Below are 20,983 nucleotides of genomic sequence, written 5' to 3' on the forward strand. Positions count from 1 at the left end.
GAGCCGGGGTGGGGAGCCCCACTGCGCATGGCATGTGATGCAGGGTAGGCTTTTCTGGCCACAGCTTCACGATGGCCAGTTGCCTCCAGTGGGTAGACCCCTGTGCCTTCCCAAAGAGCCAAGAGTATCTTGAGGAAAGTGATTATCATAGTCTGAAAAGACCACCGGTTCTTACACGAAGAGGAACCATTCAAAATAAATTCATCAGGGGCAGCCCGGGTGGCTCTGGGGTTTAGTCCTGCCTTCAGCCCAGGGCCTGATCCTGGAGACTTGGGATCGAGTCCCACGTCTGGCTCCCTGCGTGGGGCCTGCTTCTCCCTCTGCCTGTGTCTCTGTGCCTCCCTCTCTCTCTGCATCTCTCATGAATAGATAAATAAAATCTTTTTTAAATAAATAAATGAGATAGATAGATAGATAGATAGATAGATAGATAGATAGATAGATGATAAATAAAGAATTCTTCTGCGGTTGTAGACACAATCTGCAGACCGTGTCCTGGCTTAACCAACATATACAAGGAGATCATGGTGATCCGGATGCAGCAATGCGGGCATTTCTTTTTCTTGAGCACTTTGATCTTTAAACCATCGTCGTCCTTCAATAATCACAGGGAGGAATTTAGTTGCACAGCCTGGTTCTTTGAAGCCAGGTACTGTCCCAGTCGTTACCCTTGTCATCAGTAAAAGAGGTGAAAATCCAAGCGCCAGCTGCACGCTCCCCGAGGTGTGTGAGCTCACCTCGGTCGGGGTGAGCCACCCAACAGGATCTCATGGCCCTGACGGGCTCTCAGTCTGTGCTGTCTCCCAGTGTGGCAGACTGCCCGGTGACAGCCTGTCACCTGGCCCCAGCGGCCGGGGCTCTGCTCATTTTCCGGGCACATGTTTGCACATTAGAGCCTCTTGTTCTGCCGTGTTTGTCTTGGTAGCACTCATGCAAATCCGTGCTTGTTTCAAGCTCCTTCTTGCTTCTATAATCATAATTGCTCTAGATAGAAGGTTCATTTAAAAAATTTGGTTTTGTGACCCCTAGGTGGCTCAGTGGCTGAGCGTCTGTCTTCAGCCCAGGGTATGATCCTGGAGTCCCGGGATCTAGTCCCACGTCGGGCTCCCCTGCATGGGGCCTGCTTCTCCTCCTGCCTGTGTCTCTGCCTCTCTCTCTCTCTATGTGTGTCTCTCATGAGTAAATAAATAAAATCTTTAAAAATAAATAAAGAAATAATATAAAAAATTTAAAATTCGGTTTTGGTCATAAGATTCCAGGAGCTCAGGACACTGACTTTGGGAAACAGTATAGTTGTTTTACTCAGAGATGAATTCCTAAATCCCTGGAATTGTCCCTGTGTCCCAGGCAGCTGGTGAAGCTTTCGTTTTGGTTCTGCCCACCGCATACCTACTCTGCCACCAACACCCTGGCCGCTCGCTCAGCTAACATTCGTAACTAGAGCGTGTGTTGCTAGAGTCCCTTTTCTGATGTCCTGATAAATTCTGTTCGCACAGAGATTTTGCTTACGTAGCAAGAGACAAAGATACGAGGATTTTGAAATGTCACGTATTTCGATGTGACACACCAGCAAAAGCCATCGCCACAAGTCTCCACGAAATCTGTTCCAAGGTAAGGTGGGCCAGGATGCAGGGGTCCATCCCTCTGTTTTTCTCTCTGCCTGAGCGGGGAAGGGGGTGTGAAGGCAGGGTGGATGCTGGCCTGCATGTCGTGTTCAGGGAGAAACGGGCAGACCATCTGTGTAGCCCCCTGGGATAAAGCCCTCTTGCTCTCAGTGATGTTCTGCCTCTGAGATGAGCCAAGCCTGGGCCCCTCCACAGCTTGCAGGGTGAGCTAGGTGGACAGAACAGTGGCAGGGCCGGTGCGTGGAAATGCGTATCCCCAGCCCGACAGGGAGAAGGGGGAAAGAAGTCAGGGCAGACTTTTCAGGGACACGGCCCCAGAACTGAGCGTAAAACATTGGAAAAGGGGAGGACGGTAAGAAACCACCTGGGAAAATATTTTTAAAAGAGGGGACTCCTGGGGGACTCAGTGGTTGAGCACCTGCCTTTGGCTCAGGGTGTGATCCCAGGGTCTTGGGACCAAGTCCCACATCGGGCTCCCTGCATGGAGCCTGCTCCTCTCTCTGCCTATGTCTCTGCCTCTCTCTGTCTCTCTCATGAGTTAAAAAGAAAAAAAAAGAAAGAAAGAAACCACCTGGGTGTCTGTGGAAATGCAGGCAGCTGACTGACACTGGCTTCAGGAGGACACACAGCTGCTCCTGGAAGCCGACCAGCCATGAGGCAGGCTGTGGTCAAGGTCTCACACTGGCGAGGTCCCACTGCTTTAACCAGAGGCTCAGAATGAGGACGGACAGCTGGACGTCGCCGGACCAGCCCCCCCTTCCTCCTTCCCCTCCAGCAGAGCAGTCCTGATAGAAACATCCCCATCCTCTGCCCGCACCTCTGTGACCCCCTTTAACAGAGTCTTGCACTTCTCAGGAGACTGTGGTATTATTGAGCAACTCTGGCTGTTAGAGAGTTCTTTCTTGCATAGACCTGAAATCATCCCCTCCAGAACCTCCATAGATTTACTTGAGATGTGTGATCTATAGCCACAAAAAAAGAGTCCTCCATTTCGTCTGCTTGCTGGACAGCCCTTTACCGTTGGAAGACCTTTGAAGCTGTGGACTGTACCTGTACGTTTGGGGGTGCTAGACAGGTGTCTGCGCAGTCCTGTTCCTGTCCTCCTTCCTCCAGAATCCTCACCTCTTTTGGGTCACAAGGTTACGAGGCTCCTAACCCTCTCCTTCTGTGCTCTCTAGTTGGCTCCCCCTGAATGAACACAGTGTTCCAAGGGTGAGTCAGTAGAGAGCAGACCACTGGCCACTCTGTCCCTGGACCTCCAAGGAGTGCAGTACCAGGATGGTTGATGTTTTAGCAACATCACCGCCAGCTGGTGTTCAAATAGTGGTGGCCCAAGTGCCCAGGACACTGGCACAGGTGTCCTTCAGCCAGGCCTTTCCACCCCCAGACTGACTTACTGAATCTGAACATGAGACTTGGCCACCCCCCCTTGCTGAGCATCACCTTTCTGGTTCGAGGCAGATGTCAAGACCCCGCCTCATTACAGCACTTCCTCAGCTAGCCAGGCCCAGGCTGTAGCCTGGTATCTGCACATCAGAAGCAAAGCAGGTGCCAGCCACGTTTCCTAAGGGAGGGGTAGGAGCTGGGCCGGCTCTGATCCAGGTGACCAGTGCATGCAGGGTCGGTGCTGGTCTGGCCATCACCATTTATCCCACTCTGGCATTGACGGGCCCCAGCATAGCCTGCAGCTTTGCAGCACACTCCCTGCTCATCATTATCTCCATTCATTCAGGCAGCAGATAGCCCTGAACATCGTGTGTGTGCCAAGTCCTGTTCTAAGAATATAGCAGAGGCTAAAACAGGAAAGAAAGAAATCTTTGTCCTCGTGGAGCTTGTATTCTAGTGTAAAGCCCCCCGAACATGGCCCTAACACAGAGCAAGTGCTCAGTAAAAATGTGATGTTATTGTGAGCAGCCCTCTTGCCTGCCATCCCAGGCGCAGACCCACAGAGGGCTGGAGTGGAGCTCTGGGGAGGAAGCCACTTTTGTTCCACCTGAAATGGAAAGCTTGGGCTGGGAATGAAGATAGGAGTTGCTTTTGGGGTCACTGAAGGGTGGGTTTCCTCCAGTCCCTAAACCAACAGCACTTCGTGAACAGGAGTGAAAAATGATCCTAGTGCCCCTAACAGCAGACCGCAGACAGATTTGAGAATAACAACCCCCAGAGCAGGGAATATTTCTGAGTCCTGACATTCAGTCCTCAGAACTGACAACACATTATCACTGGGGACATAAATATTATTATTCCCATGTGCAAAGAGGAAACGAGACACAAGGGGTCAGGTGACTGGCCCAAGGTCACACAGCTAGTAAGTAGCGAAGGAGGGATTTGAACCCACAAACACTAACCCCCGAGCCCTGAAAAGGGTGCCAAGAAGTCAACATTCAGAAGCAATGAGAAAAGTCTGTTGCTGTATGTTCCAGTGACCGCAGTGGAGCAGCAGAGGGTATTTGTTTGGGTTGTCTCCCTAGACAGGGAGGGGAAAGGAGGAAGCATTTCCAAGCAATCAGGAGATTGCTCCTCAGGGGGATAGTCCTTCACCTGTTACCCCTGGGGAAAATGAGCGCAGTTCTCAACGTAGCTCAGCGACGCAGAGGGGGGTGGTCAGGCGGTAGACGAAAACCTATTCAACTTGGAAGTAAAGTCACCTCAGGCCCTTTCCTGGCTGGAAAGGCTGAAGACGGGGTCTGTAACCACAAACCACAGGTGTGTTTTCTCCTCTTCAGATTATGGCCGAACGGAAGAATGCCAAAGCCCTGGCCTGCAGTTCCCTACAGGAAAGAACCAATGTGAACCTCGACGTTCCCTTGCAAGGTAGGCGAGGAGCACCTGCTCCCTTCATGCTGGCGCTCTGCAGCCTGGTGAAGACCCAGAGGGCCTCGTGGGGTTCCCTGCCATTTCTAGTCTCCTGTAGAACCATGCTCAACCCACAGATGCTCGCCGAGCACGCACTAGGGGGTCCTCCTGGCACAGAATTTGTTTTGTGCCGACAGAATTAGGCACAAAGGACCAGGATGAGTTTTGTTGTTATTGGACAAGACTAGAGAATATAATCTTTAGTGCTTCTATAGTTCATGTATAGCGTGAGATAAGAACCAGCTGGTCTAAAAATATGTGGGTTGATGTGGAAAAAAAATTTTTTTTGCCAACTATAATGATCACCATCAAGGAGACTTCCTGCGGTGATTGTTTTGGCTATACGTACGGGCGCCGTCACTTGTTGCGCACCTGAAACTCACATAATGTTAGAGGTCAGGTCTATAAAATAAAACTGGAGACACGTGGGGGGATGCTGGTATTTTTCCTGTCTCGGTGCCCTTTGTGATTCCGTTTTCTCTGGGCCACCAACCACTCCTCCCAAATAGGCCATCAAAACCGGTGGATTTAGCATATATGAAAAAAGACAGTAGCAGCTTTTAATGCATCCATCCCATGTCCTGCTTTCAAATGCTTCCCTGCCTAGAAATGAAAGTCAGGTGGGATTTTGAGTGACAGAGCCGCAGTGTCTGGTGGAAGAGATGCTCTTCTCACAGAACAGGGGCTGCACCCCCTCTAGAAACAGGACGTCGTGGCACGGGCGGTGTGCTGGGCAATCCGGACGGCGCACAGCATGGTGGCCGGCTGTGGTGTGGGTGTCCGAACCACGGTGAAAGAGTCTGTTGCTTTTGTTCTCCTGCAGTAGACTTTCCAACACCAAAGACTGAGCTGGTCCAGAAGTTCCACGTGCAGTACTTGGGCATGTTACCCGTAGACAAACCAGTCGGTATGTGAAACGTTTATGTCCTTTCACTTTGCGAGCACTTGGGAGCTCCTGGGAGGTGATCGTCCCCCCCCCCCCCCCCGCCCGAGAGGTGGGCTCTACTCCTCTAATCCCTCTCCCCCGTCTTGAATCAGGCCCCTGCACTGTCACCAGCCAGGGCACGTACACGGTCCTGATCCAGAGAGCAATAGAGGACGGGCTAAGCTGCCCCGTCACGTTGTCCCCAGAATAGAAGGACTTAACAGGGCAGACACATGGCTCACGCTGCAGCGTGGAGATGCAGGATCCAGGGCTCCCAAGGGCTGCACCCTTCTCGCAGGGAGCTGCCCGCTCTGGGACCGGGTACCGCCATCAGTGCTGGTGACCACTGGGCGGGGGAGAAGGCGGAGGGAGCCCTCATGCCTTCCTTTCGAGGTGCCACCCCCAGGCGGCACACACTGCAGTTGGCTCACAGCCTGGGGCAGAGCTGGGTTGCTCAGCCGTACCATGCTCAAAGGAGGCTGGGACATGGAGCCTTCCCCTGGGGAGAAGAGGCTGCGGAGAAATCAGAACCCTTGCGCACTGCTTGGGAAAAAGTGAGATGGTCACAGCCACTCTGGAAAAAAAGTCTGGCTGTTCCTCCAAAGGTGAACCGCAGAGTTACCATTGGACTCGGCAGTTCTGCTCCTGGGCGTTTACCCAAGTGAAATGAAAACATCTGTCCACACCAACTCTCACAGCAGCGTTATTCATCAATGTCAAAAAGTGGAAACAAATGTCGATCAACTGATGAATGGATTAATAAAATGTGATACTGCCTCCCCCCCCCAAAAAAAAATGGGATACTGCTGTACTTGGTAATTTTACTTGGCAGTAAAGAGGCATGAAGTACCAGCGTGGGTTGGCCTGGAAGACAGTACGTCAAATGAAAGAAACACGCCGGATACAAAGAAACACGCCGTATGATCCCATGTGTATGACATGTCCAGAATAGACCAACCTCTGGACAGGCCAGGGGACTGGGAAAAAATAGATGGTGACCCCCTAAAACATACAGGCTTTCTTTTTGGGGTTATAGAAATGTTCTAAATTTGATTGTGGTGATGGTTTGCACAATCCTGTGAATATACCAGAAACCACTGCATCGTACACCTCCAATGAGTCAACTGTATGTGAATGATGCCTCAGTGAAGCTGCCGTTCCCACCTCCCCGTTCACACAGCCACACAACACCCCGCAGCAGGGCCCGGGGCATCGTGCACCCTGCTCAGGAGGCGGGCCTCCCAGATGTGGCCTTGTGTAAGGAGCAGAGGAAGGTAGAGGAAGGTGGGGTAGTCTGGAAGACGCTGGCTTCTGTCCCGTTCCCTTTCCCAAGGCTCCTTGCTTAGGGAAAGGTAACATTTGCTTAAGTGCTATCTATGTACTTGGGGTGGGACTCTCTGGAAGGAAAGTAGTACCACGGTCCAGTTGGGTACCTCTCTGGAGGTTCTCATGACCCTTCTTTCTGTTGAAAAGGCTGTTTGGTTTCTTTCTTTCAAGCAATGAAATGCTCCCAACGAAATACCAAAAAGAAAAAAGATCCACTTGGGTGTAGCTGTTACTGGGTGATTTGGGCCCACACTGGAGAGTGATAAATGGCTTTAGGAGCTTCCTCAGTGATCTGTTCTATCCACAGGAATGGATACCCTGAACAATGCCATAGAAAGTCTTATGACCTCGTCGAACCAGGAGGACTGGCTGTCTGTGAACATGAATGTGGCCGATGCTACTGTGACTGTCATCAGTGAAAAGGTGAGCGGGATTGTACGCATGGTGGGTCTTCGTGGGTTACAGTGAAACTCTGGCTACAGTAATCTTCCGTGAAACGGAGACACAAAGCCAAGGCTGGACCTCTGGGGGTGTGCTTAATTGTGATTAAAATAGCCAGCATTTAAAATTTTTTTTTCTTTTTTCTGTCCTTTGTGTCTGGATCTTGGCGTAACTTTGCTTTTCTTTGAACTAAGAAGCATCTATTTCGGTGCTCCCAATTCTTTCTTGCTCTGGTGCCCAAGAGATTGAAGTAATTTGCTAGAGATACCTATATGATGCCGGCAGTCACTCATTGTGGGATTTGGTGTTTGGGCTCGTCTCCAGGCTTTCAGTATGGATTGGGCTGTTTGTCTGGAGTTGGGGCACAGGAGACACTTCTGTTGTGGAAAGTCCCCTGGTTTGTTCTGTCGTTGGTAGCAGAGGCCGCTGGTCATCAAGAGAAGCCATCATTAGCCTCAAATCAAATTACCCATTCTTTGGTTAAGGAAACTGAGGCAAATAGTGCCTGTGGTCACAGCAACTAGAAGCAACAAGCTCATGATTCTGTCCAGGTGGTCTTCTCTAGGCTCGTGACCACTTCTCAGTTCTCCCTCTGTGAAGCACCTGTTGTGGAAAGAGCACAAGGCGTTGGCCTGCTCTCGATGCCGTCCACTGGAAGGTCACCTTCAAGCCCAGTTCCCCTTCTCAGAAGGAGTTAGGAGTGATGCTCACTGGCCCTGCCTGCCTCTCCAGCCCACCAAGCTGGGTCTTCTTAAGTCTCTAAATGTGTCGAGCCCCTTTCTCCCTCACCGTGTGCAAGTCCTGCTCCTTCTGTGCTCCACCCCTTTGCCTACCCAACCCTTACCTGGGTCTCGACCTAAGCATCATTTCTCCCAAGAAAACTTCATGGTATCTCAGGCTAGTTTCATTTTCCTATGAAAGAATTCCACAGCACCTGAGTGAATATCTAGTAAGTTGAGATGTTAATGATCCAAAAGTCAACATTCTGGATGTGTTTACTAATTCAGAAATTGCATATGGTTGATGCAAAGGATGTGGTGTTCGTAAGAATGGATTCTGAACGTTTCTTTACACTGCATCATATGGATACCATATGGACGCCAGTTTGTGGAGGGGGAGGAGTGATTTGGCAGCTTTTCTACATGGTTTTAGATAGAAATGTGAAACAGTGTGCTACTTAGCATGAGAAGGAGATCCTGTAGCTCTTTTTCTCTTGGTGCTCTGAGGTTTCCAGTGGGTTCGCCTGGGCAGATGGGTTTTGAGCCACCAGGTGCCCTGTGTGGGCAAAGCCTAAGAAGTACACATGACACTGCCCCTGCCCACAGTGAACACACAGGCTTGGAGTGTGGCAGACAGACAACAGAACACACAGAAGCACAGTTAGTGTAGGTCAGAGCACGGTTAAATGTCTATGAGACACCCATATAGTAGTGATGGCCTCTCCGGATATATTTAGAAAATATATGAGTCCTTTCTAAATCCAGTCTAGGTATATATTTTGAATACCAGTGTCTGTACGCAGCCACTCCAGGCTTGAGTCTATGATTTAAGAAATGAGCACGTTTATGACTGTTGCTTGGCTTCATAGACAGAGCGGGCTGCTGATCAGCATGTCTTGCAGAATGAAGAGGAAACCTTAGTGGAGTGCCGCGTGCGATTCCTGTCCTTCATGGGTGTCGGGAAGGATGTCCATACGTTTGCCTTCATCATGGACACTGGGAACCAGCGCTTTGAGTGCCATGTTTTCTGGTGCGAGCCTAATGCGGGTAACGTGTCTGAGGCGGTGCAGGCCGCCTGCATGGTGAGTAATCACGCTCCAGGGAGCTGCTGGAGCTCCACGCCACTGCTTTTGTTTTATGTGCAGTAAATTAGTGCAGAGTTACTAATTTGAAAGAAAATACATCTAACCTCTAAAGTAATGCCTTGCTGTATAACGCCTCGCTCCTGTGGATGTCATCCGTGACAACGAGCAGTTCACCATCTCAACAGCCAAGGACACCCACAAGAAGCCGGACTGGATGGAGCTACATTCTGTTGAGACTCCAGTGCCATTGAAAGCAGTGATCTTCAAAATTACAAATTGGAGGATTCTTAAGTCTCGATCCCTAATTAATTTCAGTATATGATCAGGAAATGTTGACCATGTATGAGTACTTAAAAAACTACATTAGTACTACATTAGTACTTAAAAAATGCAGCGTACCGAATGATTTGTTTCAGATAGTTGGTTTAAGCATGTTGTTCTTACATATTTTATTTCATTTGTATCTGTGAACTCAGTCCTTACAGCAACTGTTTGGAAGGTGGTTGTTAGTTCTGCTTTATTTGTGAAAAAACAGAGGCTTAGAGAAAAGAACGGGGCTCAGGGTGCAGAGTTGGTAAGAGACAAAGCCTGCATTCAACCCCACTTTTTTCAGGTGACAAAGCTGGTGCTCTGTGTACCATGTATATGATTTCAAACAAACAAAAACACTTCATCATTCATTCTGCCAATGTCCTTTGAGCACCTGTTATGCTGGGCACTGAAAAAGTTCTAGAAAAGTTGCAGAACAGAATGAATATAGGCATCCAAACCTGGGGTGGGTGGTAATTCTTAGCAACAGCAGGTTGGGTTGCTGGAACCAAGTAAAGAAGGTGAGGTCTGTATCATGAAGGGCCTGTGATGTCATGCCAAGGTGATTGTCTTCAGCAAACAGGAGAGGTGTCAAGCAGGAGAGATGAACTGATTCTAGATTTTAAAAGCATACTCCACAAAAAAGAAACCAAAGTAGGGACCCCTGGGTGGCTCAGCGGTTGAGCATCTGCCTTCAGCCCAGGGCATGATCCCAGAGTCCTGGGATTGAGTCCTGCATCAGGCTTCAGCAGGGAGCCTGCTTCTTCCTCTGCCTGTGTCTCTGCCTCTCTCTGTATCTCTCAGGAATAAATAAATAAAATCTTTAAAAAAAAACAAAAACAAAAACAAAAAACAATGTAGAGGATGGGTTTAAAGGACAAGGCTGAGGTGGGGAGCTCGGCCAGGAGGCCATACTGGTCCAGATGTGAGTTTCAGAGGGTCTAATCCCGGACAATGGCAGGAGCAGATGGCTTGGGATGTTGTAGAGAATTGCCTGGCTGGGGATGAGGAATACTGAATTTAAAGCACCTGTTCATTTAACTCAACCCACCATTTATGGGCTGGACCCTGGGACTAAGATCCTTGCATTACAGAGCTTAGGTAGATGGGGAGACACATAAACCAAAATTCTGCTGTAGTGTAAAAGGTACTGTAAATGAAAGTATTAAAATCACACTGGCCTGAGAAGTACCAGGAGGAAAAAGATGTAGTGACCCTGAAGGTAGACCAAGTCAGATGTGGAAGGGGTAGCTCGAAGCACGGGGTTTTGCTTCTGGTTTTCCGATGGGGGGTGCAGAGGGATTCACACATTTTTTAGGCAGAGGGAAATGAGCTAGTAACACTGGATTGAAATGGGGGTCATACACACAGTTGGGGGCAAGGTCTTGGTGGTAGATTAAGAGCCTCGGGTTGGGGTTTAGCCTAATTGGGTCACAGTGACCCCGAGAGTAGCCAAATCCTAAGAATCCAAGAGGTGGTGTCGCAGGAGGTTGCAAGAGGTTGCTAGGCTAAGAATGAAGGCAAAGACTGAGGAGGGCTGTAGATGGCAAAGGCCAGGCATAAGAACAGGGGGCCAGCTGACTTCCCCTTGAAGGACATCTTTGAATGAAGAGGGGAGGAGGAAGGAGGGAGGGGAAGAGCTGGCGGGGTTCTGACACCACAGGCCTCTGTCAGGGATAGGGTTTCCCCTCAAGTGCTATGGAGCCAGGAAGCAGACTCAGATCTCCCTGCAAGTGAAGGGGCGGGGGGGGGGGGGGGGGGCGGTGGCAAAGCTGGTGGAGGAGTCCAGATGAACCCCCCGGCCCAGCACAGGACACTCAGGGGATGAAGACAATGGGAAGTGGAAGCACCCAGTCAAGCAAAAGTGGGGGGTGACCCTTGAGGTATTTCACGAAATGGAAAAGATCCTAACAGATGGTTTTAGTCATAAAATGAATGGCTTTCCGCCTTAACTGTACATTTTAAATGCTGGTGACAATTAAATAATTAGCTTTATCACTGGTTACAGCTTTTTTTCTGATTCTCAGCCTCATTTTCTCTCTGAGAAACCATTTCTACTCATTTGCTTACGATTTTAATTGTAACAGGGTGACCAGCTGAAGCAGCTCGGCCATCCGGGCTCACTGGTGACATCACACTCTCCTCTACACTCAGATTCTAGCATTTCTAACTCAGTGGCTTTCCTCTTCAGTCAGATCCACATGAATCTGTCTCTGAAATATCTACGCATGAATTTACACCATATGAAATATCTGGGGGTGTTAACACATTCTTTTGAATCTACTTAATTTTTAGGCACTTTTTGCAGTTGTGTGGTATAGGCCCAGCTGAAGATATTTTGGTGGCATCTAGAATGAAAGGGGGAGCCTTCATGAAATTCACCAGGTGCAATTTTGATTCACACAGGACACACTTGACAGTAGAGATGCCTAGTCTGGTGTACCACGATGCCACACCTGCCCATTTACAGATCTGTGCTCTGGAAGTCTGTGCTTTGGGTTGTAATACAGACCTAGCAAGATACCTGACCCAGAGGAAACTTGAGAAATCAGTTTCTTGGATGATTGGATCAAAAGGAGCCAATTCTGTAGGCTCTGGGCATTGGGACTCGGAGTCCTTCCTGTAGATAGTTCATGCTTCCCACAGGGAAGCGTCAGCCTGTTTCACACTGTACTGAAGAACCCATAATGTTTAAGCAGAGTTTAAAAAATCAACCATGGAATGATTTTAAAGTGCTTCAATTAGGAAAAAACATTTGGTAAATTTTAACCTTCTCATCTAATTTTGAGGAATTACTTTTCATTAATATAAAAGTGAGTGAAAAAAAAAAAGTGAGTGGAAAAAAAAAGTGAGTCGATTATATTTCTGAAGGAGAGAAACTATATGGGATGCCAACAGTGGTCATGGACATTTTAAATTCCATGAGGGTTTAGGGGCTTCTGGCTTGGGCAGTGGAGTGTGTGACTCTTGATCTCGGGGTTGTGAGTTTGAGCCTCATGTTGGGTGTAGAGGCTACTTAAACTTTTTAAATCCATGAGGATTTAAGCTTGCAGATAAAATGTATCCTGAAATCTTATACATCATTCTTTTTTATTAAAGCAGGAAACAGGAGGGAGAGCAAATACTTATGAATGCCTTCAGTGTTGCTAGGCCTGTTTTCAGCCTTCTGCAAGGATTCCTTATTCATAACGCCCTCTGTAAAGGTCCCAGTTCTGTGCCATTTTACATGGAAGAAACTAAGGCTGAGAGATGGAATAACTTGCTTGGGTCACACAGTTCACATAAGGGACAGAGCCTCGCTTCAGTCTGTGCCCTTTCTACCATGTTGTCTCCCAGTTAGCCAGAGCAGTTACCTCTTGTACAGAGATGTACGTGTCTCCGACAAAACTCAAATACTGTCTCTCCTGATCCTTTTCATTAGCTCTTTGACTATTAGAGTACCTTAACTGCAGCCAGCCTATCTGTATAGAGAACAAGTAGAGGGTGGAGATGGATGTGGAAAGCCATAACTTTCAACTTTGTTGAGCTGAATGATCTGTTTTTCTTTAGGCAGGCTCCACACCCAGCACAGAGCCCAATGTGGGGTTCGATCTCACAACTCTGAGATCAAGACCTGAGCTGAGATCAAGAGTTGGATGTTTAACCGACTGAGCCACCCACGTGTCCCAAGCATAATGATCATTTGGGAGCATTTAAAATACCCACATTGGGGCAGCCTGGGTGGCTCTGCGGTTTAAGCACCTGCCTTCTGCCCAGGGCATGATCCTGGAGTCCCAGGATCGAGTCCCACATCAGACTTCCTGCATGGAGGCTGCTCCTCCCTCTGCCTGTGTCTCTGCTTCTCTCTCTCTCTGTGTGTGTGTCTATCATGAATAAATAAATAAAATCTTTAAAAGTAAATAAAATAAAAAAATAAAAATAAAATACCCACATTGGGACGCCTGGGTGGCTCTGTGGTTGAGCATCTGCCTTTGGCTCAGGGCATGATCCTGGAGTTCCAGGATTGAGTCCCACATTGGGCTCCCTACATGGAGCCTGCTTCCCCCTCTGCCTGTGTCTCTGCCTCTCTCTGTGTGTCTCTCATGAATAAACTCTTTTAAAAAATAAATAAAATACCCACATTAAGAAAAGAAATAATAAACTCTTGGATTTATGTTTAGGAGCTAAGTCATTACGTTTTGGAAGTAAATGCATTGGTGAATTAAAATCAAACAAGAAGGGATGATATGTCATTAATGACCATAAAACATTTTTGTTTTATTTCAGTTACGATACCAGAAGTGCTTGGTAGCGAGGCCGCCTTCACAGAAAGTTCGACCACCTCCTCCGCCAGCAGACTCCGTGACCAGAAGAGTCACGACCAATGTAAAACGAGGGGTCTTATCCCTCATTGACACTTTGAAACAGAAACGCCCTGTCACAGAGACGCCATAGCTGCATATGTCCAAGGATTCTGGAATATTTACCTGAAGATTGAATAGCTACACTAAAGAAGATGAACTGATACCTGGCCTTCCATTCAGTTGCTGATGCTTTGTCTTCAGAGAATTTATCCTTAACCAAACAGTGTTAGACAAGCATGTTCTCTCGTCTTGCCACCATCATGTGATATGAAAAGAAGCATGACTAATTTTTTTTGCTATGAGTCAGATACATCATGAGCAGTGGAAGGTCTTTTTCTTATTGTAAATATCGTGAACATTACTTAACTTCACATACACAGAGAAGAATGTGGCCACACCCCTCCTAGTGAACTCATGCGGAGTCCTTGGAGCGAATGACACCTGAGTTAGTTTCACTGTCTTCTTGACTGGATCTGTCACAAGCAATGTTTAAGTCCTACAGCACTTTGCCCTGTTTCCAACATTGGAGTAGCCACTGCATACCAGATACCATTGAATTGCTGTTAAAATAGGATGATGAGTTTTTGTTTCAGTCTTTCATAAAATCGAACCTTTTGTTGACACAATTGGCTGTTGGCATCAGGACAGGAACCAAATGGCAGCTTTCCTTGACGAGCTCTTTGACACACGGACACCATTTCATGTCTACAGCTGTTTGTGGGATGTTGGGGGAAAAGTGAAACTTCAAAAGTGAAAAACAAACCAAATTTGAGAAATTAAAATCAAACAAAAAAATAGCCTTTCTAGATGGTTTTCAAACCAATTATTTAAAAAAAAAGATTTAAGAAAATCATAAGGCATTTTGGGTGGGACATATTTCAAACTTCTGCCTTATATTGTACAATGCAGCTAGAGAATTATAGTTCACTATGGCCATTCTCTACATAAACAACATTACAATGAAATAGTCCTCGTACGCCTTTCATCCTTAGTTTGATAATCAGCCAATATGCAATTTGGAGTTGAGGGAGTGTCATTCATACTTTGACTCTCTACCACCATGTCATTATGTTAGTCCTCCTAGTGAAATGTCCTGCTAGGATTCTGTATGCAGTCTTACCTTCCTGCTTTTTGCCCAGAAAGCTGTCTGTCCAACATGTATTGTCCATGGCAACAAATTACTTTAAATCGAATCTTTCTGAATTTATGTATTTAATATTAGAATTTGTTGGACTTTACTAGATATATTTTTAAATTTATATTTTTTCCATTTTTTTCAAGATTTAAAAATTTCGTATCAGAGCAAAATATACACAGCAACAATGAACTGCTTAACAAGTGTCCCAAAAATAATTTTCTCACCTATAAAGATACACAGATTTAGACTCTTATTGACATTGTTGTTTTAAAAAGAAGTTGCTAAGGAGACCAATCTAAATATTAGCCTTAGTTACTTTTTAATGTCAAAATTAACATTTTAAGACATCCAGTTATAAAAAGTAACACTTTGTTTATCCACTACTATGTTCTTGTCAAAACGGTTTCCACAGTCTTATCACATTTGAGCCTTAACAGGTAGAGAAAGGTACTCTATAAACACATTTGAGAAATAAAAATATATATATAAAGTACCAAGAGGCTCAGTCACTTAGCCTAAGATGTCTCAAAACTTTATGAGAGAGCCAGGACCAGAACCCATGCTTCCCAACTCTGTTATACGTTATGTTGCTTCCACATCAGTGAGGAAGGGTTTCTCCAGAATTACCCTGGGCATAACTGGTTATTGTAAAAAAAAAAAGAAAAAAAAAGAAAAAAAATCTTTGAATTCCCTGTATAAATAGGGAAATACATCCAAATTCCTCATGCAGTGGTATTAATCATAAAACCACTGCCCTCACTCAGTCCAGGCCTATTTTCCTACAGTGTGCCTCAAACGTGTTGTAGAGAACAGGATCCTACACGCAGTACAAGCCTGTTCAACTCACGAGATTTTCCAGAGATGACGTTACTTGTGGTAGAGATATTCCTAACCCGTGGTACTTAGCCACCAGAGAACCTGATGGAGTCGGTGGCCTCCTGCCTCTGTTCCCTCAGAACCCTGGAACTGTTGGCTGGCACTGTAGTGTTGTGACAAAAAAGATGCCACCCTAGAAAGCAGTTCTGCTTCTCACCAGCCTATATACTAGTCTATCTGAAGTAACCAGTGCCATCCTAAGAAATTATCGCATTAAGAAAATCCTTACCGTGCCCTTCGAAAAGCTGTTTAAAATTTAATGATGATGGTCTTCCATCACGATCTCCGCAGTGAAAGAAAGGTTTTAGTGTGAGAAAAATTCTGATCAGTCACCCACTTCTCTACTGGAAATCTCTACCAGAACCTACTGTTCATTTTTTAAGGTATACCTTTGTTTGTTTTCAGGATCAAGAATACTGAGCTAGCTTTAAGTAGCAAACTGATTAATATATGCAATTCTAGAATGTGTTAAGATGAATGATAGGCTTTACGTGCTGAAAACTTTACTGCAGATATTCTGTTTTGAAAATAGCTTTGCGTACTAAATGCAATTAATTTTGTAAAATCCATTACGTTAAACAGAGCGTTCAGACACTTTCTGCCATGGCCAAAAAGTACGTGTGACAGTGTGTGTGTATTTCTCTGTGAGAGGGCGCGGTGTCTCACCCGACGCTGAGGTGACACTTGAGTTATCTATGCATCTTCCTTAGACCTGCGACGCGGTAAACAGGCGGCCATGTCCGCTATGCCTCGTACGTCTTATCATTGTTTTAATTAACCTGTTAAATACGGCTTGAAATATTTTTATTTTATTTATTCTATTTTTACTGAAATATACTGCATTATTGTGTTAATGTATTATCTTTACTGGATAGTATCTCACAGTGTATCCAGGCCTAAGTAATCTCAGTGAACTATACATCGCCTAAAAGGTGGTTTTGTAATGATTTGTAGTCACATTTTTATTGGAATATGTAGAAGAAATGGCAAAATGCTTAAAGTTCCTTTTATTTTTTAAAAGCAGCTAGATAGACGCAGACTTGCCACCTCCTATATGTGCTCCTTGGCAGCATCAAGGGGAATAGCCAACATGCCTATGGCAAAAACTTTACTTTGCAAACCTGAAGCACTGCTTGGGTGCTTTGTTTTTATATTCTTCACAGCACATGTGATCTCATCTAAAAGACACATGTCCACAAGCCCTTTGTTTCCACCTGGATAGAAGATCACCTATAGCTAATTAGGACCATTGTTTTTTGTTTGTGTCTGTCTGGTTGCATGAAGGGACATTTAGACCCATTTCCATTAAAATAAGTTCTTTGTGATAAACTGTTGGCACTGCTACTTTTTTTACAAAATCCACTCAGATTTTATGATGGAGATTTGTAAGATGATTCTACACAAGGTCATTTACTAGAAAGCCCAAAATCTTTCCTCCTTTTCTCATATGATGCCCTCATTTCATAAGCATTTGCGACACAAATTCATGAATTCCCACGAAAAGCAGAGCCCTGAGACTAGCACAATTTAACTAGTAAAACCATTAGCTCTCTAGGTTGCCAGGCTTCCTTAACCTAATACACAGCTGACATGTGTGCTACACAGCCAGTAAAATGAAGTTTAATTTAGTTCAGCTTCAGAGAAAAGATTCCGCTCACACTTTTATCAATGAGAGCACTCCTTGCCATCCAAAGCAGCTTGTTTATCCTGAAAGAACGTTTGGTTTTGCTTTCTGCCCCCTTTGCTGTTGACCACTTTTACACATTTAAATGTAATATGTTGTGAGAATAAACTTAGCTGCACAAAATGTCTGGCTCATTCATCTGCCATCTCAGTCCTATCGATCCAGGAATGGAAATAACCAGTGTAGAATCTGCACGCTAGTCGTTCTCTCTTCAGATGATTCTAACCTCAAGTTAAAAACCACGTTAGTAATGAAAGATTGTGCTTTGACTGTTACTGCAGATTTCCACCTGGTAAGAACTATAGTCACTTTAAATTTTGAGTAATTTATCGCACTGCCCTGATGGGGCAATCAGGAAGGGCAGCTGGCATCCTTAGTCACCAGCTCGGGATGGGTGGAAGCAGTCTTCCTAGTATTAAGAGTCTAGCTTTCATTTCTTTTAAGAACCTGATGTTAATAAAGAATAATGTTGTACAAGCACTAAGTCCAAAATCCAAGGTAACCAGAAGAGCCAGTTAGATGTGGGCTAGTTTAACTGCCAGATCCACATGAGATCAGTGTGTACCCATTTCTCCTTGTACATCTTGCAATCCCTCCCTCCCCCACCATAGCTGCTTCTTAACTCTATCAAAGGCAGTTACTCTGAAGGAACAAAATTTCATTTTGGTTTCGGGTATTACATTAGTGGTAAATAATTTCAGACAAAATTTGCTATTGGAGAATCTACCAGTAAATTCATTATTTTAGGTTTTTGCAGCGCTTTGCTCTAAGAAGCTCAAGAAAGGAAAATGTAAGTGTAATCAGTATTCTCCTTCACTAGCATTCTCACAGTTTTATCCAGTCTTTTTCCCTTTTTACGAAAGCACTTAAATAATTGATGGTGTTCTTAGAAGACCCTCAAAGAAAAAAAAAAGACCCTCAAAGAGAACACTACAAGCTTAACCGTTCAAAATCTCCATATATTTCTAGAGAAAAATAGTGACAGGATGAGTGCTATGAGATACTGAAAATAAGTGGCTTAAATTGTGATACGACATGAATCACAAGCTTATCAGAAAAATATCATGAACTATTCCTCCACGATGAATTATCTTTCTATAACATCACAGAAAATAAATATCTTAAACCTGCTACTTTGGGACAATGGAATACTTTTCAGCCTTGGGCAAGGGAAGAGGCAGGAGGAATAAGTGATTCCAGGGATAAAATACTAGCTCTTTACCCAACAAAGTTCAATTCAGCTGCCCTAGCTAGAGCTCTAGAGGCCTGGGACACTCAGAGCCAGACAGTAGGGAGTAGGAGGAAAGACCTTATTTTTGAAACTGGTCTCATTTTTTATTTTTGAAATCAATAAATTAAGCTGAGCATTTAAAACATTTCTGTACTTTTTGAGAGTCATAATTGAGAATTCTTTGGGGATTTAAAATAGAAGTTCAAGTATAAAAAGGCTTGTTGCCTTTCTTCCCTGACACATTCTGATAAATGTAAATTTTCAGCTAAAATAAAGATTTACTACTACTAAAATGAAATCTGCCATTTTGTTTATCCTCACTTCAAGTGAAAAAATGAAGACTAGAATGTTAGAGCTGATACAGGCCTAAAAATTCATCTTGAAGAGGATAATAGTCTACTGAATCATGCCACCTGACTTGAACATTTAGGAATTTACATAAAACTGTTCAACACAACTGGATTCTGAAAATAGAACTTTATATTCAAACTTTATGAATGTGTCTATGAACATATTTTAAACAATAGGTTTCATAGTCGTAACTTACTTGATTTAATGTCAAACAATTTCTGTTTCCATGATGAAAAACCAATCAATAGACCCAGAAATGATCATCATACCAATTCTTGATAGGCAACTGATAATACATTCAAGATGAATTGACTTTTAATATAATTAACATAGTGCTACAATATATTTTAATTGTGCATCAGAAATGATTTACTGAAGTTTGATTACCGAGTACCATTTGATAGGACTTGTAGATTTTACTGTTTCACCTGATCTTGGAACAGAAGCAGACACTTTTACGGATCTCTTCAATAATAGGTGTCACTTGCATTCAGTTTTCCTTCCCCTCAGAATTATTACAAATTAGATGGAAATCTGTGTACAGTCACTTTTCCACAACTGTGATTGTCATGGTCAGAAGGGAGAGCTGACTATGTTCAATCTGCTCCGGATCCTGGAAGTTCTTCCAAGGAGAAACAGTTTTCACTCTGGTAGTGTTCAGCTGAACTACCCACACCTGGAACTTCAAAACTGCCTGTCCTTCCTACTCAATCACATCACAAAAACACATGCCATCCCGTGTTTAAAGAATATTTTGATATTTAAGAAAAAAAAATCGACCTCCATAGTGATGGAAAATGTCAAACCACAACTGAATAGATACAGAAAAGTGACCTCAAGTAGGCGTGAAGGCCAGCATCTTTTCCCTGGCCACGCTTTCCAGTCACCAGCCCCACATCTGTTATGAGGCAGTGTTTCCCTGCAGGAAAAACTTGCAGCTTCCTCTTAAAACAGTATCCTGAGTCCAGACTGAAAGTTAGCAAGAAGACAAGTTCTAACAGCTGATACTGAGTCTACAGCCGGACATTCTAGAACAGATCAGCACTGAGCTGTTGAAATGTAGGAATTCTGCTTTTGTTGGATCACTTACATTATTTTCTCACTTGTCCTAATTCTCTTGAAGGTAATATCACATTTAGAAGATACTAAGTGACCAAAGGATGAGTATCTTGTGTAGGGTTATCTAACCTTCAGAGAAATATCAGACTTTGAAAAAAAAATCAACTGCTCTTGACCCCTGTAAAAAACACAAGACAGTCAAAGCCATGGTCGAGGACGCCGGAGTAGGGAGGAAGGTAAGTTTTCTTTAGGCTTTTCCCCTCTTCTGGTTATTGATGGTGAGGGAAAGTAGCTGGGCATGACAGTCTTGGGTCCAACCCAACGATAGTAAAAATGTTGAGTTGGTAGCTGAGATTTGATCCCTTGGGAACTTGAAAATGGCAACATTACCGGAGGCAGAACAATTTCGATGGGTTTCAGAGCAATCACTCTATCTTCTGAGCGAGGTCTTAGGAAGCTGGTCTGCCGTTCATATGGTCTGGGGTGAGCTGCGTTCCTCGTAAGTGTAGGCGCTAAGGGATTGTTGGTAGGCTTGCCAGGTTTTCTGACCTGTGAGGAAGAACTTGCTGGAGTTGCATTTTTCTGTGGAAGAGATGTTTTTGTTAATATCTCTGGCCGATTAGCTTTTGCATTTGTTTCTCGATTCAGGAACTCAGCGATTTTCATTTGGATTCCATTACTGTCATTAGTGGGAGCTTTTGTCAATGATGTTTTTGATTTTTTCTTCTTCTTCTCCCGTTTTGAAGATTTACCTAACTCAATTCCATCCAGTAGACCTTTTGCTGCAGCCCGGGCCAAAACATCCTTCACAGACACTGTCTCAGATGGGTCCCGCTACAATTAAAAAGAGGCAGTTACTACATGTTGGAGTTGTATATTATAAATTCTCCCAGCATTTCAGTAAAAATAAAAGAGTATCTTTGTTACTATAAAGGAAATGGTTTTCAGTCCTTATTCCCGAATATATCCCATAAACCTCAGCAAATGACTTTTTTTTACTTTAAACTTCCTCATC

At 44.8% G+C, this 20,983-nt stretch overlaps 2 protein-coding genes across 9 annotated transcripts in view; one reads left to right on the plus strand and one right to left on the minus strand.

Annotated features, from left to right (window-relative positions):
• Nucleotides 1–17,450, plus strand: part of APBB2 (amyloid beta precursor protein binding family B member 2) — a 369,758-nt gene extending 352,308 nt beyond the window's left edge. For all 8 annotated transcript variants that reach the window (XM_041752053.1, XM_041752059.1, XM_041752056.1 and 5 more), the window contains 6 exons: nucleotides 1,497–1,611; nucleotides 4,352–4,439; nucleotides 5,305–5,388; nucleotides 7,040–7,155; nucleotides 8,795–8,974; nucleotides 13,553–17,450. In XM_041752053.1, coding sequence (XP_041607987.1) covers nucleotides 1,497–1,611; nucleotides 4,352–4,439; nucleotides 5,305–5,388; nucleotides 7,040–7,155; nucleotides 8,795–8,974; nucleotides 13,553–13,720 — 751 coding nt within the window. In that variant the 3' untranslated portion in view covers nucleotides 13,721–17,450. The remainder of the gene's footprint in view (nucleotides 1–1,496; nucleotides 1,612–4,351; nucleotides 4,440–5,304; nucleotides 5,389–7,039; nucleotides 7,156–8,794; nucleotides 8,975–13,552) is intronic.
• Nucleotides 17,451–18,550: 1,100 nt separating this feature from the next.
• The window catches only part of NSUN7 (NOP2/Sun RNA methyltransferase family member 7), a 55,524-nt gene continuing 53,091 nt past the window's right edge, over nucleotides 18,551–20,983 (minus strand). The window contains exon 12 of the mRNA XM_041752052.1: nucleotides 18,551–20,802. Coding sequence (XP_041607986.1) covers nucleotides 20,167–20,802 — 636 coding nt within the window. The 3' untranslated portion in view covers nucleotides 18,551–20,166. The remainder of the gene's footprint in view (nucleotides 20,803–20,983) is intronic.

Source organism: Vulpes lagopus, chromosome 4 (genome assembly GCF_018345385.1).
Source record: "Vulpes lagopus strain Blue_001 chromosome 4, ASM1834538v1, whole genome shotgun sequence".
NCBI lineage: Eukaryota > Metazoa > Chordata > Mammalia > Carnivora > Canidae > Vulpes > Vulpes lagopus.